The 19,000-nt window shown below is 41.9% G+C and overlaps 4 protein-coding genes across 8 annotated transcripts; 2 read left to right on the top strand and 2 right to left on the bottom strand.

Annotated features, from left to right (window-relative positions):
• Window positions 1–63: 63 nt before the first annotated feature.
• Window positions 64–1,467, bottom strand: LOC132258359 (uncharacterized). Of its 2 annotated transcripts, none has more exons than XM_059755659.1 (2): window positions 892–1,467; window positions 64–836 (listed from the first exon to the last, which is right to left on the bottom strand). In XM_059755659.1, the coding sequence occupies exons 1-2, from the start codon at window positions 1,403–1,405 to the stop codon at window positions 70–72; spliced, it is 1,281 nt and encodes a 426-aa protein (XP_059611642.1). In that variant the 5' UTR covers window positions 1,406–1,467; the 3' UTR covers window positions 64–69. The 2 variants fall into 2 exon arrangements, with proteins under 2 accessions (XP_059611642.1, XP_059611643.1); XM_059755660.1 differs by having other exon boundaries at window positions 64–833.
• A 256-nt stretch (window positions 1,468–1,723) lies between these two features.
• Window positions 1,724–3,033, bottom strand: LOC132257976 (putative GPI-anchor transamidase). The gene is made up of 3 exons (XM_059755060.1): window positions 2,929–3,033; window positions 2,581–2,862; window positions 1,724–2,516 (listed from the first exon to the last, which is right to left on the bottom strand). Exons 1-3 carry the CDS (start codon window positions 2,986–2,988, stop codon window positions 1,824–1,826), a joined length of 1,035 nt encoding a protein of 344 aa, XP_059611043.1. The 5' UTR covers window positions 2,989–3,033; the 3' UTR covers window positions 1,724–1,823.
• LOC132257973 (ataxin-10) lies at window positions 3,032–5,004 on the top strand. The gene is made up of 3 exons (XM_059755055.1): window positions 3,032–3,256; window positions 3,314–4,452; window positions 4,516–5,004. Exons 1-3 carry the CDS (start codon window positions 3,171–3,173, stop codon window positions 4,683–4,685), a joined length of 1,395 nt encoding a protein of 464 aa, XP_059611038.1. The 5' UTR covers window positions 3,032–3,170; the 3' UTR covers window positions 4,686–5,004.
• A 2,335-nt stretch (window positions 5,005–7,339) lies between these two features.
• LOC132257974 (protein Wnt-2) lies at window positions 7,340–18,743 on the top strand. 4 transcript variants are annotated; one of them, XM_059755058.1, is made up of 8 exons: window positions 7,340–7,563; window positions 8,353–8,631; window positions 12,830–12,984; window positions 13,053–13,115; window positions 17,371–17,501; window positions 17,563–17,697; window positions 17,895–18,082; window positions 18,144–18,743. In XM_059755058.1, exons 2-8 carry the CDS (start codon window positions 8,564–8,566, stop codon window positions 18,445–18,447), a joined length of 1,044 nt encoding a protein of 347 aa, XP_059611041.1. In that variant the 5' UTR covers window positions 7,340–7,563; window positions 8,353–8,563; the 3' UTR covers window positions 18,448–18,743. The 4 variants fall into 4 exon arrangements, with proteins under 4 accessions (XP_059611041.1, XP_059611040.1, XP_059611039.1 ...); XM_059755057.1 differs by having other exon boundaries at window positions 7,340–7,660; XM_059755056.1 differs by having other exon boundaries at window positions 7,340–8,631.
• The last annotated feature ends 257 nt before the right edge of the window (window positions 18,744–19,000 follow it).

Below are 19,000 nucleotides of genomic sequence, written 5' to 3'. Positions count from 1 at the left end.
TCTCTTTCAAAAACGAAAAGCGTTTATTGGAATAACTTAAGAAAAATTATAATGAAACATGTGATTTATTTATGTGCGACGCATTTTCCCGCTAATCTTGGGCTCTGTGAGATTCTGCGGTGCTGCCCGGCGCCTCGGACGTCGAGACAGCGTTTCTTCCTCCAAATTCTCCACTTTAATTGGTTGGGGGCACACTTGAGAGCTCGTCTCGTCGGTGGCGGTCAGATTTGTTCTGTCCCCCAGTTTCTGCCTCTTGGAAATCTTCTTATTAGGCTTCCTCTTGGCCTTGACTGGAGACGTGATTTCTTCAGATTTGTTTTCAGTCTCTTGCATTTCAACATTCTGAACTTCCGACTCTTGCGCCAGATTAATCGTCGGTGAAACATCTTGAATTCGCCCTTTCCTTCGCCGAACAGTTACTCTACTAAGAGGCTCTGGGCTCAGTGAAGGCCTCCAGCTGGAGGAACTGGAGTCTCCATTGCTCATCTCAGACGACAGAGAAGTCTGCTTGGTGAAGATAGGCTCAAAGATATGGTCGCGTGTCTCTCGGCTGGCCAACCGGCATTTCTCATCTCTGGAGCCATCAGAGAAGGGAATCGGTGACAATTCCATTCGGACTGGCTCACTTGTTGCCACTTTACCATTGTGAGGAGTGCTGGCAGCAAATTTCGCCACATTGGCTACAGAATTGTGTAACTTTGCACTGCACGATGTGTTGTTCTTGGAGTTCTCCTCGATAATCGTCGTCATGTTCTTGTAAATGAGATCTTTGTTTGGCACGGTATCTTCAGTCTGCTGTGGAGGCTCGTCCTCTCGCCTCTGCTCCTCAGTCTCTTCTGAGAATATCAAAGAATAAGTAAAATTCCTCTACATTATTACACTGTCTCTTACCTAAAGCAGGAACTTCAACCGAAATCGCCGGAATAGAATCTTTCCGCAGCCACTCCTTTATGCCATCAGTCGACATGTCTTGTGGTTCATAGTCCTCGTGGATGTTCTGAATGCTTGCCGCATTCTCTTTGGGTTGTCGGAAGGAATTACGGCGTCTTATATTCACGAATGAAGCTGCAGCGACTTTGTTTTGCTGGCATTTGTCAGGACTCGATCGCGGCAAAGTGCCAATTACTGAAGAGTTCATCGCCACGGAATACCTCATTTTGGACATCTCCTGCTGGAAGCTGACTTTTGGGACCTCCTCTAGGACCTCCTTTGTACAATTCACAAATTCCTGAGATAGTTTGGAAAATGCATCGGAAACACGTCGCTTGTAATCACTGTGCTCTCTTGCCAGTTTCATGTTTTCTGCCTTCAAACTGGTCACCAGATCTCTCAACGCACAATTCTCTTTCCGCAGATCACACACGCTGGACACTAGTTCACGATTTAACGTCTGATAAGTCTCCATTTCGTGAGAATCCCTGAAAAACTCACAAAATCTAATATTGTTTCCAGCAAGCTTCTGCGTTTACAGTTAAAATCCCACTCATAAAATGACACATTTGGAAATATCCCTGGAAAGACTGGAATATCCCATGGGAAATTTACAATTTGAACAGCGTCCGTTAAAATCTCTTTTTTACTTACCTCTATATAAAATAGAAATTTTTATAGAAAATTGTCTCTCTCGGGGAGTTTTGGTCTATTTTCTTCGTTCTTGCAACACGAAAATGGAAAAATCAACTTTTAAGCATCTTTTCGTGACAGCTGTGCAGTTTTTTTTTGTACAGAACTACAAAATTCGCCGAGATGGTTCTTCTTTTTCTACTTCTCTGGAGTTATAGAATCTTTTTTGGTTTTGGAGAAATCTAGACTTCTTCGGCACTTTATTGAAATAATTTCGTGGGAAATTGTTCTATCAAGTTGAGTTGGTACTCTGAGTAATCAGGAGTCGAAGTATTCTCCTCGCTATTGTCCTCCGGTTGTTCGGGAAGCGTTAAATTCAATCTCGTGCGGATGATCTCGGTGTGTCGAATGGAACCAAAGAAGTTTGTTATGGGTACTTGGAAGGGGTCCTTCGGATACAGATCCTGCCGGATGCCCACCGTGGAGATGCAGACACGTTTTGGACACACCTTGAGGAACTCTCCCATGGACTTTCGACTGTCCGGAGTGACTTTCTCGAGGAACTCCAGGGCGTAATAGGTGTATCTGTCGATGATGTACACCCCAATGGCCGGGTCAACGTGATGAGAGAGCGAATCCTCGCCCACCAAACTGCTCGCCACCGCCAGAATGTTGGGCGAGTGGAACTTTTCATACATGGAAGCTGCCTGGCATGTGTCGATCATGAAGAAGAGCTCATTGTAGCGCTGCTTCTGCCACATCTGCTCAATGGCATCCGCCAGTTCCTGACTTGTAATCTCCTCAGAGTCCTGAAACTTGAGGAATCCATCGCCACCGTGACCAGTGAGATAAATTAGCACGTTGCTTCCTGGATCCGTCAAGAGTTTCTTCGATCTGGTGGTGCCATTCTTGTTCCTCCCTGTCAACAGTCGCACGAAGTTCTCCACAGTCACCTGTAAAATACACCCCGTAAGCTTTATAGTTCACTGCCCCTTCACTTCCCACAACGTGGATTACCTCGTATCCCCGGTAATCCACCTCCACATCGTCTCCGTAAACGTTGATGTGCTGATTGGCGTTATTGAAGACAGTTGCCGGTCGGGGATTCCGTGGGTTGCAGGCCATATCATCGGCTATCATGAGAATTATCTGGCTGTCCGGGATGCCCAGACGCTTCACAGATCTGTAGATCGACAGCACATTGGCCACATGACGGTAATTAAACCAAAATCTTGAGGTGTCCACCAGAACCGCCCAGTTGTTTGTGTGGGAGTCGCTTTGGACGAATTTCTCAGGCAGCTAGAACGCAAACATATAAATTTTACCACAATTCAAAGACAGCTTTCATACTTCACGAATTCTTACCTGAATTTCATTGGCAAATACTGAAATAAACAGAGAAAATGCAATTATTTGAGAAAGCATTTTCACTTACTTTGACAGTCTCTTTTATCACTATTTTCGCTACTGACCACCATCAAAGAGACGATGGCGCTGCAATACGGGATATTTTTCCTGGAAGAATTTACAAAAGCGGTGGACTGTGAGAAAACGTGATATTTTACAGTAATTCTCCTTGATTTTCACTATTTCTGGTGCTCTAAGCAATGTTCTCTGTCGAAAGTATCACATCATCTGTTCTGAAGGATGATATTGCACACTTTATTGAACACATCGAGGGAAATCTGCAAAAGTAAGGTTAAGATTGTGGCAATGTTTACAAATAATACCCAAGAAATTCCTCTTTTAGGCATTCTCCCTCATCTCATTCCCGAACTGACAAGGAATGTGAACTCCTGGAAAGTCTTCCCGGTATTCTTCAGATGTTCACAACTGTGGTTCAACTACAATTTGATAGTGGGAAAGATTGCAAAAGTTCTTCCCAGAAACTTTTGCATGCATCAATCAAATTCCTGAAAACCAGCTGTGCTCATGGAAGAGCCCAGCAGGAAGTAATTGCAAATAGAGAAGGAGTCTTTGAGGCTATAAGAACCATTATAGAGCAATCGGAAGACGAAACGGCAAAGAAATGGAGCTGGCATCTACTGGTCAACATTATTGTGGACAACGTGGCGAGTCTGATAGTCTTGTGGGACAGTCTCGGAAGCTACATCCTCGCCAAGATGAGTGAAACTCATGAGAATTCAGGAACCAATGCTGCTGTACTGTTCAACTGCTTTAGAATAGCTCTGGAGAGTGGTGTTGAAGAAATACCAACAGTGGAAATCTTCAGATGTATGATTGAAGTGCTGCAAAAGAATGTCGAAAGCGCTGAGTCAAGCAGGATGGATTTTGTCCACCTCTGTTTTGAGTATCTCATCACAGAATCGGTCAAATTCAAAGAAATCTACTCTCAGCTCGATGGACACGATCGGATCTGGACGATTTTTTACATCACAGACCACGTGAAAGATGATAGGGAGCCCAGAGTGACGGAGACAGTGCTCAATTCTCTTCCCGGAGAGTTCAATAGAAAATCCGAACGCTACCTCAACAGCAGGTGCTCGGAATATGAGGAGGATGATGCCAAGGAGTTAATGGCTTTGCTGCGATGTATAGTGACAATAACTGGAAGCGAGAAATATGCAAAGATTTACAACGCAGAGACTTCTCTTTTTATCAACACCGGAGCACTTCTCGACACTGTCCACAGAATTAGCACTCAGGAAGGTTCTGCCTTTTCTCCTCTCGGGAAGCTTGAAGACTTCTCGAGCAAATCAGCAGAGGCGCAGGAAGCTGAGAAGGAAGTTTTCTTTGAACTGAAAACACTTCTTGTACGATTGATGGCCAATTTGTGTCACAAAAATCGCAAAAATCAAGATTTGGCCAGAGAACTCAAGTTTCTCCTCACCATTTGTGGTTGCACGACAATGGATGCCCGTAATCCAAGTGAGTTTCCTACAGAATTATCTCCCAAATCTGATGTGAACGTTTTTCTAATCTTCCTTGCAGTGATGAAAGAATGGGCGATTGTGGCGCTGAAGAATGTCCTCGAAGGCAATGCTGAGAATCAGAGCATTATCGCATCCCTTGTGAACACTGGACCGGCCGCCAACAGTGTTCTATCTGAGTTGACGATGGAAAATGGTACAGTTCGAATAAATCGCAATCAGAAGCCATAAAAAGCGGCCATGAAGAATTCCAGAGGTGAAGATAAATGGGAGAGTCTTGTGCGTAATTTTATTATCAAGAAGCCCCAACATCTCCAGTGAGAAAGATAATCTCTCGCTGTAAACATGGTCTTCTTATTTACACAAGTCAACTCGAGCACTCTTTCTCATCAAGATGCAGGTGATAACGGCCAAGCTGAGGAGTGGATATCAGTGCCGCGGTGAGTCTTCGTGGCAGTGAATCGCGACGATTTTCCCTTTGTCCGTCCATGCTTCAAAATTGCATTTTATAAATAAACCCCACGGAAAAAGTGTGTGTTTCTGTGGAATTTTATAGTGTGTGGCTTCCCCGGTGTAAAAAAAAAGTCAGTGTTCAAGAAGCAGCGCAGCAGTGGAGCATTAGATTTTTGGACGGTGGAGCCGAAGCGAGAGAATGAGATTGAATTTATTGCCCTAAATCATCGATATTTCTTAATAGAGGAGCGCGAGAGAGGAGCTCTGGAGTTAATAGCCACTTTGATAGTGGCCTGATCAAGAGAATACACCAATTTGTCCGGAGGCACTGTGGAGAACTGGGAGAGGAGAGAGAAAAAAAAGCGCTCCCAGAGATGATCATCATTAACAAAAACCAACAAATGGGATGATAGATTTTTTCTCATCATACCTTTAAGCCACCACTTCTTGGATTTGCTCTCTGTCTTCGCCCGATTAAATCTCGCTCCTTCTCTCACACTGTTCGAGTGCAAATAGAGAGACGAACAAATTGATGACGAATTGGAATTTGATTCACAGCCTCTCAGGACCGGGTTAATTAAGATGATAATCCACTCATCATTAATCATATTCATGTAAGTTATTTCGTCCATATCTTGTATAAGGTGCTTTGGAAAATTTGTGTTAACTTCCCTATGCTTACGACACACATGCATTAGATTGGATGTTCTATCAGAGTGAATCACCCCCGCGAGATGTGATGCTCAGTGAGTCATACAGGCCATAAATTTCCTCATTTTGCGCAACAGTGAAAGATGCATTTTTCCATTTTATCACCACGGCACGCACACACGATCGTGACGAAGAGGACTGATCAGTTGAGAGGGGGCGACACAGTCCCCCACTGCACTTCCTCGCGATCTGCGCGTGATCATCTGACGAGATCATCTCCCCAGTCGATTGGTGGCAAAGTGTGATATGCCTGAGAAGTGAGTCTCATAAGCCACATCCATTGGGTAGGCAGCAAAAAAACGATCACCACACAATCTCTCTCCATTGCGTCTCACACTCGAGGAGTAGTGAGTGAATTTTTAATTAGGTGGGCGTGGTGAAATACTCACTGAAAAGTCACCTATTTTTCTCGCCAACATTCACAGAGAAAACAGATCACACACGGATTGACATGATCAAAGTGTGTACAAGAAATCCCAAGTGCAAATATTGGCCCAACTGTGCTGAGAAGAGCACAATTGATGCCCATGGAAGAGACAAGAGAGTGCCTCAAGTGATCATTGAGGATGATCTCGTGCGCGAAGAATGGCGAGGAAGAGATCGAGAGTCAATTGAATTTCTGCTCCCTCCCTGCCTCTCCCCAACCCCCATAAATTGCTCATTGATCAATTTTCCATCAATTACCCGGTCCAAATTGCACACACTGTGAGGCATACAAAATTCCATGTGGGAATTGAGATGTGATTTGTTAACAATCTTTAAACAATTTATTCCTCGCCAGTCCTCCGGCATATTTCACTATATTTGTCTCGTCCATCGTACACACAACACAGAACGATGTAAATTGTCGGTAAATAGCAGTTGATTTTCTGCAAATATGTACCCTTCAGCGTGTGGAGAGACAAGATGACGAGTTGAAGAAATATATGTGGCAAAAATTAACACACTTTTTTCAACCAACAATATCAAATATTGTTCTTCATTTTACGGGTTATATTTTTAGATCTCCCAAAAACTGGAGAAAAAATTTTTCACTAATTCGCGCTGATCATCTGGAAGTTCTCTCGTCTCATGATGCGTGCATGGGCAAAAAAAAACATATGCGTCTCCGCCCCGGAAATCAACTGCAAAAAGCACCATTGAAGGTTGGATATTTTTGAGGAGAATCAAAGCGAAAAACCACCCCATAAACATGGTTTCATTCAAGGGGAATTTGAGATGCTTTCTTCAGCTAATAATTGGGCGGTTTGCAGAAATGCAAGAAGAGCGAGAGAGCAGGAGACGGTTAATTTAAAGGTGAATTGCGGTTTGAGTCTCTCAATTGATACACCTTTTTTCGCTTTTCGAGCAAACATTGAAGGAGTATAAAAATAAGTATTCATAATTAGGCACCAATCAATATTTACCACAACATCAACGAAAATTGCACTTTTCAGCAAATCAACTAATTGATGGCAAGTGAAAATGTGCTCCGATAAATAATAACGAATCGAAATAATTGGGGATTAATTAGCAGAGGAGCGAGTGATGTGTGCAGCAGCAGTCATTCCCACCACCGTTGGTCGCTTGTATTGTGAAAAATCTCTTTTGGTTGGTGTATTTTCATTTGTTGCTCTGTATTGAAGCTGGTTGGTGAGCCTCTCTCGTGTTCACAAAAGGTAAAATTGATATTTCCAAGACTCCGTGTGTCGTTTCGTCTCTTTTAGTTTTCATCTATCCACCGAACTGTGCGAACGGTTTCGCTTGTTGTGTGCGGACTGATAAAAAGAGAGGCGAGAGCGCGCAGATACACAGAGGGAAAAATCTCGAGTAATATCGAGTGAAAATTCGGCGTGAAAAATAATTGTGTGATTATGTGACAAGAGTGAAAAGTTACAGAGTGAAAAATTGCGTGAGGCCCCACAGCAGGAAGAAGGAGAGAAACAATTAGTGACACAATTCCCATGTGTGGCCGTTTTTCACCTCAACTCACCCATATTTTTCTGCTAATTAGAATTGGAAGCTCATGTTGTAGATCAGTCGCGAGACAAGAGATCCAATTGGTGATGAGATTTAAATATAACCCCGCGCGTATTAACATGCTAAATTTATGCTTGGGGACAAATTTGTAAACTCCAAAATCCCATTAAATATTTTTTTCCTGTTTATCTCTCTCACATTGCGACTCATTTCACTGGAAGAGAGAGAGACACGGAGTTATTTCCGGATAGTTGGTGGTCCGAAACGGTTGTGAATGCAAATATTCTTTATGAGAGTGAGAGAGAATTATAAAAAAAAAAAATTGTGTCCAGCTCACCTGAATGTGTCACAATTCACTTCTTTCACTCACGTCCATCACGAGTGAGGCCAGCAAATCGACGGACCATTGCAAATTGATACTTTCCAGACCACACCAGAGCATCCTGTAAAAGCAAATAATAATTGATCATCAGTCATCACGTGGAATCCATTAATTAATCATAAATTAAATGTTTGGCTGCATTCAGAACAGTTCTCCAGTGATCAGTCATTCTTATAGAGTTCTCCGTCGTGGGGCAATTTCAATCAATAAATCCCACCTGAAGCTTGCCGAATATTCCCACAGATCGGCCACTTGTGGAGATCGATTGAGACACGATTGAAAATGTTAATTTAAACACATTCAGAAACACTCCAGATGGAGATTCATTGATGAGAAGCAAGAGAGATAAGCAGAAAATTAATTAATCCGTTGCCAACGAATCAATTCTGGAAGATCTCTGCGCGAGAACCAGTGACGAGAGATGAGTCAGAATCTCAAGATTTCACCCCACTAAAACTGTTATTGTGTCTTGTGTGGCAGAAGGCAAAATCAAATGGGTTAACTATAAACCAATAATTAGTGAGTGAAAAATTTCGTGGAAATTCCAAGTGTAGTTCTTGTGGTGAAAATTTCCGTGAAACATGACTTAACATAGAGGCGAGCAATGTTGCGAAGAACAATGTGCAAATCTTTCATTTTTCTCCTGCTCATGTTGCTCATTTTGGGAATCAGGTAAAGTGAAAGATGTTGAAAAAGAGTTATTTTTTTTTACCCCATTATTTGCCGACTATTTTGTGTGTGGTTTAGCAACACAATCGAGACGGTTGTCTATGGAGAGAAATCTGTGAAATCCTTCGGAGTCATACAAGTTAATATGCTTGAATGAGCAATTAATACGAGAAAAGTCACGGGATAATCAGTCTCTGGCGATCTCACCGTGCTTACATCATGCTATGAAAAATCGTGGATAATAACATCCAAAAGATCATACGGTGTGTTCAACACCTTGTCATGCTAATCCTCCTCCATCAGCAGCATTAGTCAACCACACTCATCAACTGTCCATCTCGTCAATCCTTCGCCTCTTCCCTCACTCACTGTCTATGTACAAGAATTAATCACACAGTGAAGAGATGCAATCTCGAAGATATTATCATTCCATTAATAAACATGTTGCCATTATTAATCACATTTGGCCAAATGAGAGGGCAAAAAGGAGATAAAAAGATCACTCTTCTTCTCTCCATCTTCACCTCCTTTACCACACAAAAGGTAAAAAGTCGCTTTTGCAAGAGTTTGTGATTTTGTACAAAATACCAGAAAAATCATGTCATGCCTGAGCCATGGAGTCAAAAAGTTCCCCACCAGAGAAGAGATTACCTGAGAGAGATAAAGTAAATCCACATGGAGAATTCATCATAGTGCAAAGAACGATGGATGTGATAAAGTCACAAAAATTATTTAAAACACATGTTTTGTGATCTCAACATCGTGCTAACATTCACTACAACATTAATTGATTGTAACACCTGAGAGACACGTGAGAGCGACGAGACTGTTCTGGGAAAAATTATCTTCCACGCCATTATACATAGATATTACATATTTTAATTCAATAAAGCACAAAACTCTGAAATCACGCGATACAATTGCACCCAACAAGGAGTGTTGTACACATATTTTGATTTGAGATGACAAATATCTCCGCTTACTTGTGCACTTCAGCATTTGCTGCTGATGCACTTCGCTTGCATACGTGCTCATGTGCATTCGGATTAAATGGCTTGACGGAGGAGAAAATTAAGAAGACGCATGAACAAGAGATTAGGGACATGAGCCATAAGTCGCAATGAAAGTGCACTAATTGGGTGGGTGAGATTGATCAAGGAGGAAATTGCCGTGGGAATGTAAAATTTAATTTAATCCCATCTTCTAGTACACATCATCTTCAACGATAATTAACTATTAGTTACTCTGACCATAGAGAACGACTCGGCATAGGGGAAGTAGAATATGAATTTCTGACGCTAAATTTGGCCCTAAATCTCATCTTCGTCTCCCACCCATAATATTTCCTACGTTAATATGCAATTAGAGGTAAATATGCTCCAAATCGCAACATTGAACTGATTGAAGGCACGATGGGGGAGAAGCGAAGACAGTGAGAAGAAAATGAGGGAGTTTCTTGTGTTCACTAAATTACACCTTTATCGCTCCACTAATAATAATTATAGAGACGCATAGAGCGATGCTGTGGAAAATGTGCTGATTGCAAATGTTACATAAATCATTAAAAGTGCACATATACACAGAAAATGGAGACTGAGTGAGCAACAAAGGGGGCAAACTGGGGGAGGAGAAGAGCAGAGATTCACAAAAGATGAAGGAATAATTCACTGTAGGAGTCTCTGTCTTTCCTCCTGCATGCACGATATAGCATCAATATAGCAGCCAATGCAATGATGATGTGGAGGGCGAAGTGCGATGAAAAAAGGAGGAAGGTGAGGAGTGAAATGATTTCCCATTTGCCATGATAAATAGACATGATGAAAAAGTATTGCGAGGGAGGGAGAGAAGAAAAATTATAAGTCTATTGCTTTAAGAAATCACCCATCAATTTACTGGTGCATTGAGATTTTGCCCTCTGCAAAAATATCGCCTCTAGAGTTTGTGAGTCAAAATTGGCAGATTTGATGAGTGTGTGTAAGATGTACGGAAAAAAATCAGTTGTATGAAGAAAAATCTCGATAAAGGCACACATGAATATTGTGTGAGAAAGAGCAGAGAAAAGATTTAATATATTATTTTAGTCACGTTTGTTTTTCTTCAACCCATACATTTTTTAGAGATTAATTATTATAATAAATTCTTTCCATCTTCTCTTTATCTTATCAAACAACCCAAAAAGAGGCCAAGACGAGAAAAAATTACCAAAATAAAGCATTTCAATTTTAATGAACTCTCTCAAGAGCAACAAGGAGCCTTTTTCATACGAATTCCAATCAAGTTCGATGGACTTTTAGTCAAATTTCAACAAGACACACACACACTCTTTAATCATTCTCTTCCTGGCAATTATATTTTGCAAGATTGCATCATGTTCCTTTTGACAAGAACCATCGCTGCGACCGAAGATTGTAAATTAAACGATCAACGTCGGTGATGGGCACAAAAATATCTTCATTGACCACGAAAAAAATGGAAATATGTAGATTGAGAGATGGCGAGAAGAGGCAGTGAAAAAGGTGATTTTTTTAAGGGGAAATCAAAGCACACAACATCCATTTATCAGATCCACCTCATTCACACGATCGACAGTGTGAGAGACGGGAAAAATTGGAGATTTACCAGCAGCAGAAACGGCAGCAAAACAATTCAGCGAGACACCAGCAAATGAATCTCGCCCGCTCCTTCCTCGGACATTTAATGGGAAATTACCATAATCCCGCACTCCACTCTGTATACACACAAATGTATCATGAGCCCGCAATGGATTTAAGAAGTGCGAAGAGATTATTCACTCGAGATTCGCAAATTGTCACCGCACGGCAACTATAATCTCTCTTCACACACTGCTTCGCAGGCAGAATCTTGCGAATTAAACCACTTTTTGGCTGCAGATAAACAAGAGGAAGAGAGGTAAAAAAGAACATTTCATTGACTCACCTCATTCATGGCAATGCCAGCCATCCGTGTGCGCGGTGATCAATAAACTTTGGCATAATTGAGTCATTTTTCAAGCCACTGTCTTCCTCCTGCCCACCACTCTTCAACGTTCGCCTCTTCGGCACGTGAAATTTGATCCACTTGCTCTCTCCACTGCAGTCCCAGGTGGGTGTACAAGAAATTCATCAATTTTCTCCTCGCATCTGCAAAAATCACCACATAAAATCTCCAATCAACGCAAACTGCAGTGCATTTGCTATAAATTCAAATTAATACATTTGCGTCCATTTAACACGGAGATTCCATTCTGGTTCAGGGAGCCACGAGGAAGCCAGAAACAAGAAATGGCAGAGATGTGCAAAGTCGAGAGAAAACGCTTCACCACGAGGGGTGGATAATTAAGTCAAACAGTAATCATTCACAAACATTTGAAGGCTAAAGAAACACTTGAAAGCCTCATGGTCACGATCTTTTGACGGATTCCGAGTGTGTAAATTTAATTTTCATTCAAACAGTTGTAAATATAGTGTGCGGAGTCTTCAATCTTCACTGAGCAAGAGGGTTGTGCGCGACCAGACACTCAGGCCATTGTGTGTAAAAGGAGACGAGTGAAAGGGACAATCTCCGAGAAGCCACATGATTTTGCATAGTATTACAGATGTCTCTATTTAATACATGTTGAATTTATTGTCATGACAATGAGGATGAGCTGAAAACCACACAATCTCTGTCGCGATTCAAGGTGGAGGCAAAACGGTCAGTATTTTCCTCAACTCAGAGTGTGGAGGGGAAAAGTTCACCTCTCTGTGCGTAACAATAAGTTATAATGTTGAAAGAAACTCTTGTGTGTCTCTTCTTTCCATCTCATATATCATTCATATCGATTCTTCCATAGAATCTCGCCTTAGAATTCCGAAGAATGTAAATTCAACCCCTTTATTAAAATCTCATCCCATAAGACTTTACATCGCGACGCGAGACATTCTTCACAAATTTATATACATCAGGGACGAGGTGAATAACACCCTAAAGGAGAAAAAAAAATTGGAAGAGAAAAAGCGCAATAAAATATCCCCTGTCATCCGGCAAAAGTGAGATATCCGGCAGACGTTCCTATCTGTTAAATTAAGAGGACTAATGAATTCAGGCTCGTCTCATAGCTATCGTTGAAGTCTTTCGAACACCGCTCCAGGAGTGATAAGAGGTGCTTCTTCCCGAAATTTATTGACTCTTTCTCACCTGTTTCTCCTTGTCGCTTCCCCAGGGTTGTCTCCAGTTTCACCACATCGATCCTGTGCGCTAGAATTCCTGGCCTCTCGCACGTCCAACGAGCTCTTTGCACGGAATCCCCCGACGCTGTTGTGGCTCTGGCAATGGGACACGTCGCAGGTGCTGAGGAATGTCAACATCAGTTTAGAGGTGACTATTTCTCTCCAACAATTCCACATCACCCAGGAAGATTAACACAATGTGATCCTCTTCATCAGGCCATCGATGGAATTGCACACAAGTGTGGAAGAAGGAGGTTTTTGGGCATATAATTGTTGTCGGTGAGTTTTTAGCTAAAGTAGTGTGTAAAATGCACACTCTATGCATTTCATTCATTCGGTGGGCAAGAGTTGGCGCAAGAACATGCAAATGCTTTTGACATTACGCTTTTAACTATATTGCAGATATGTACACAACAATGAAATAGTGTGTATAAACATGACCCTAATTAATTGGGCAATTACCTCCGATCAAATGAATCCCCTCCTTTTTATAGAATTATTAAAGAGACCACCTACGGTGATTTTCCATCTGCTCTCAACGCAGAACTCCTCTTTCGCTGGGTGTTAATCAATGATAAATGGCGAATGAGCAAGAAATGACGATATTATTGGGTGTTGGAGAAATCAATTAGTTGATTACGCCAATTGCACTCCCAAGACCCGATTAATTAATCTCCTTTTTCCCACCTTCTGTACCTATCACTGTGATTCCCGGACTCGCGCGAGAGTGTATATACAGGAAAAGAAGTGGAAGATTCTCTCTACACATTTTCACATCACCGCACAAGAACATCTCACGTTCTCTCGCCGTTTTCTCAATGGAAAGGTGGCCCGAAGATGTGCGCGCGGGATTTTTCAAGAGTGAAGAATTATAAATTCAATTAGCGATAGAGACACAAACATGATGTTAAACATGATCTCGTGAGGAGCAATTATGCAAATGGTAATTAATGCTGTACGATTGTGATGTGCACACCATAGGACAACATAATAAAATGGCCTGTAGGTGAAAGAGTCACTCTGTTAAATGAATTTATAATTGTGCCATCATTTCAATTAATTCATATCATCTAATTCAGCCGCAATCCTCTCTCTCTCTCCTTCTGTCACTACTCTCATATTGTTTCACTGCATCATCTCCGCCATCCATGCCCATTCACTGTGGCGCACCGGAACGTGCGCACCTCATTAGCAAAAGAAAACCCACACACATGGATTCTTTTCCATCGCTGGGATTTCTTCTAATTTGCGAGAGTAGAGAAACTCTCTTCTAAATCTGTCCAAATTAACTTTATGGTCTCCCCAGAGGTCTGTCATTTTCAATTGACTCGCCGCATCCTCTGGAGACCTACACCTTGAAATCTCTCCCCGTGAGATTATCAATCTCCCCCCCGCCACACTCACCTGTGCTCTCATTCGCTCATACCACGCACAATCTCGACGCTGTGCCTCTTGCATCCTTGACATCCTCCTCACAGACACCGACCGGCCGTGTGCTGGAAGAAAAGGAAAAAGAGACGTGAGAGATTATGTGGAAAATACCAAATGTGTGGGACGTCGTTTTGTGGTAGTAATTGCATTTAATTAACCACTCAACAGACACTCCAATTGGACTGCACTTCATTTTATTTTCACATTTAAATTAATTGGCACATTTTCCTCCGGGATAAACTCCACATTTTTCTCCAATCGCCCATAGATTCATTCACCATCATGTAGAAAATAGCCAACCTTCGATTGTTAATAATAAAATTTCATATACACTAACTGCGTTGTTTATTAATCCGCATATTTATTGTAAATGCTCAACCATGAACTCTATTAAAAGCTGTATATTGAAAGGAGAAGAGACAGATACTTCTCAGATAGATAGATTTCGATGCCCACTACCTTAGCAACAAACGCAACGATAATTTCCACCGTCAGTGTTGTATTGAGATGATTTTTTTCTCTCCAATGGCAAACGCAGAGGAGAAGCCTCCATTGAGAGCTCATGAAATGGAAGGGAATTATAGAAACATTTTGTTGTCTCCTTATGCCAAGTATGGAAGATTGTAATCGCAATTTTCTCATTTAATTGGTCAGAGCCAAGTGCATATTCGCACATACGACAGAGTACCGTATTACGTAGCAATTGCATTTTGTCGTTGTCATACCTTTTTATGCCCTCTCGCAAATATAATTCCCAAGCTAAGGGGTAGAGAGAGAGACCAGCGCCCAACAATAGCAATAACACTGGAAAAAGTGCAATGCCGAGAATAATCGTAGAATGGGGAAATTTCAATTGAAAATTGCTAATCAAATTGGTTTTCTTCTTCTCTGCACACTTTTTCTCTCGACAACTCTGAAGGGGTTAGACCAGAGACTGACAATTTGTGACCAGGTTACCTGAATTATTAGTTTAAGATGGGAAATTTCATTTCTTCTGTCCTCTAGAGACTCTGTTTATTAAATATTCATTGGGAGTCTTCAATAAATGCATTCATTTGCTGACTTTCTGTACTCACAAAGTGTCTGTGAAACAATGTTCGTACAAAATGTGCGTTGGCATCAGCAGTCGCAATAAATTGTCTAATTTTCGATAACATCATTCATGTTAAGAGTCATGAAAATCAATTAGCAGGTTGCAGCCCACTTTGCTAAGATAAGAGAAGGCGCCTCGAGTGTTCTGAAGAGGGAAGAAAGACACCATTAACACTTGCAATTACTTGCTACGTGGTTCCAGTTCACCCAAGACAAGGCTAACGAATTGTTCCCTTCACAAAGAAGTGGGAAGAACCCACGAAAATTCCTTTATCAATTGTTCCCTTGCCAGACTCATTAAATCAAATTGCAATATTTTTGGCTTAAAGAAACTCCACCGTCACAATTGAAGACAATTAAATTTTTGCACACGAAATCCTTTTTTCCGCCTCTGGCGAGAATTTCTTGCATGCAAAATCAATTTCTTTGCACACAAAGAGCAACATCATTTTTTCCAACCTCTTTTCAGCCATTGTCATGCAAACAGAGAGAGAGAAAGAGAGTAAATTATCCCCCAAAAATCCTCCTCCTCCACCACCTGATTTTATTATTTCATGCAAATCTCCATTCAATATCGATTTGCTTCTTTTCATTTTCGTTCTTATTATTATACTTCTTTGCAATTGCACGCTCTAAATTTCTCTTCATTTTCTCTCTCTTGCTCCCCTTTTATTTTGTTTGTCGCACAATAATTTCATTGAGGAATTTTTCATGCGAAAAACCAATATTGCCAATATCAATAGAGATGACTTTTGATCAATTGAATTCGTGGAAGATCAACAATGAAAATACCTTGTCTAGGTAATCCCGCGTGAGAGGCAACAGAGAAGAGTTGAGGAGAAAATCAATAATGAGGAAGATTATGAATCATTTATAAGTTCATCGATATCCCCTTTGCTCTGGCTCTTCGCACACTGGGCCATGGAGCAAGGCAGCGAGATGGCTCTCGAGGATATCCTGGGGCGCTAATTTACAACAAATATATCCACAATCTCAACTGCCCACCCTCTGAGCAATTATGTAAAATGGTTATGGATTAAAAAGTCTCTTTCACTTCGCCCATATAAAATATATTCAACGATTTTTTCACTATGACATTCGGGATTACAACGAATATTACACGGTAATTCATTAAGTCTCATATGGATTACCTTTACATTCTCTCCCCACAATCTTGAAATTATTCTTCAATTCTACCACAGAATTCACCCGAAACTCTATCCCTGCGGCTTGAGAGTGCATTAGAAATTCAAATTTCTTCTCTATTTGTGTGATTTTATTGTTGACTGATAAATGTGGGAAACGTGAGAAAAAATCCGATACCTTCTCTATCGCGTTCCAATCATGTGCAAATCATCAGTGGAAGTCGAAGTGGTCAATAAGCCGAGAAAGAAGTCAAAGGAAAACGACAGAGGATGGCAAAGAGATTTGAATTCTCGAAATATTTTATCCCTCATTACTATTAATATTATTTGAGGCATCTTTTCCGTTTCTTCCTCGGGGCATTTCATCTCTTTGAGCATTGCGAAGCCAGGCCACGAAGAAGAAACCCCACTCTTGGGGTCCATATCGCGCGACATTTTTGCAATGTTTACTGACAATGCCAAACGAGAGGGCACAGTGCAAAAAAAAATGTTGACATAAAAAATGTATTGTGAATCGTCTCTGATTTACCAATAAATTATGCAAAGAGATCTCTCCTTCTTTCACTCTCTGGCGAAGCCTTTTAGTCCACAATAAATTGTCAATATTTATATGGTAGTTCCATAAATAAAATGTCGCCAAGAGTATTTTAAACGACAACAGATGAAATCCAATAAATTATCTCCGACTTGAGCGCCAAATCAAAAGAACCTCGCGCTCATATATTGATTTATTCAAATTTCTGCCTCTTCTATTGCAACTCTTAGCAACATTTAAAGCATGGGAAATATCTTTTGCAACTCACCTGTTTCTCCATCGTTCGATCCCATTTGTGCTGAAGATTTCTTTTCCTCTCATTTGCATATAGGATCCAAAGAGGCTGCATTCACGTACGCGATCGCAAGTGCGGGTGCCGTCCATTCTATCGTGGCCGCATGTGCCAGAGGTAATATATCACTCTGCGGCTGTGATCGAGCTCCACTGTCGCAGCATGATCAGGTATAATCTCGAAACAATCATCTCATGCCAGACATCTTCAAAATCGCCATCTCTTCGGCAGGATTGGAAGTGGGGCGGATGTTCAGCCGACATTGGGTTTGGAATGAAGTTCGCGCGGAAGTTCCTCGATGCCAGAGAAATCGAGGGTGACGCCAGGAGTCTCATGAATCTGCACAACAATCGTGTGGGCAGGAAGGCAAGTTGAAAATTTCTCTCTCCTCAGATAATTACTTTGGCCGTTGAATGGAAATGATGTGGAAGTTAGTATGAATTTTAGCATCTCACCACTAATTTTGTCATTCATCGCCATTCCATCACACTGGTGGTGGTGTTTTATGATTGGAATCCATTAGCGAGATGCTCTCTGGTCTTCACACCAATTAATTATTGCAGTTGGTGAAGAATCTCTTGCGCACAGAGTGCAAATGCCACGGCGTCAGTGGCTCATGTGTGATGCGAACATGTTGGAAGAGTCTGCCGACGATGAGGGCCATCGGTGACGTCCTGATGAAGAAGCACACCCGAGCCCGACCCGTGATGGGCATTCACGATGAAGGGAAGCTCGTGCTGATCAACAGAAAGTTAGTGCACATAGTCTCACCTCAACACACACTTTCATCTCACGCTTTTTCCACATTGCAGAAGAGGCCGAATGGTGGTGAATCCAGCCAAGGCGCAGCGCCCGAAACGTCTCGAACTAGTCTATCTTCAGCCGTCGCCCAATTACTGCGAACGCGACGTTAATCTGGGCTCTCTGGGCACCATGGGCCGCCGCTGCAATCGCACGGCGAGAGGCATCGAAGGCTGTGATCTACTCTGCTGCGGCCGCGGCTACAATACACACCAAATTAATCGCACCTGGCAGTGCAGGTGCAAATTCCAGTGGTGCTGCCACGTTCAGTGCGACATTTGCCATGAGCACTTCGAGGAGTATACTTGCAAGTAGCCGAGAGTGCCCCACAGGAGGCAGAATAGCATGTCCAATCAACCACGAGCAGTATTTCTGTAAGTCAAACACTCCACTCCGCACGGTGATGCGTCAGGAATGGCCGAATCGCTCTCTAACTGACAATTTGGGTGGAAGAATCGAAGACTGACTAAAATAAGGCCCTGAAATTTATACGGAAAATCGTTCATTTCAACCTCTATGATCGCTGTAAAGTGTTTTGTATATGTAAATGTCTGTATAAAAGCCCAATAATTTAATTCAATTAAAAATCAATTAACCAACATCTTACCTTCATCCTCAGACTTCTGCGCAAATTGGAAATGTCTTTTTAATGCGTCTCGCCATTCCTCTGAATTCATACTCACTCTCTCAGTGTTGGTACAGTTTGAGAAGCGCTCACATCATCGCGAACACAGTTGAGACTCGCACCGTGGAGACTTGCCTGGCCAGCAAGTGTTCCCAATCAATTTTCCCTCTTTCTCACTCTTTCGCGGGGCCCGCGAGAGAGTCGAGGAGAGAGAGTGAATGAGTTGGAGGAGAATTCTGTGGA

Source organism: Phlebotomus argentipes, unplaced genomic scaffold (assembly GCF_947086385.1).
Source record: "Phlebotomus argentipes unplaced genomic scaffold, Phlebotomus argentipes genome assembly scaffold_4, whole genome shotgun sequence".
Classification (NCBI taxonomy): domain Eukaryota; kingdom Metazoa; phylum Arthropoda; class Insecta; order Diptera; family Psychodidae; genus Phlebotomus; species Phlebotomus argentipes.
Note: the sequence above shows the minus strand (reverse complement) of the source record. Positions and strands in the feature narration are given on the sequence as shown.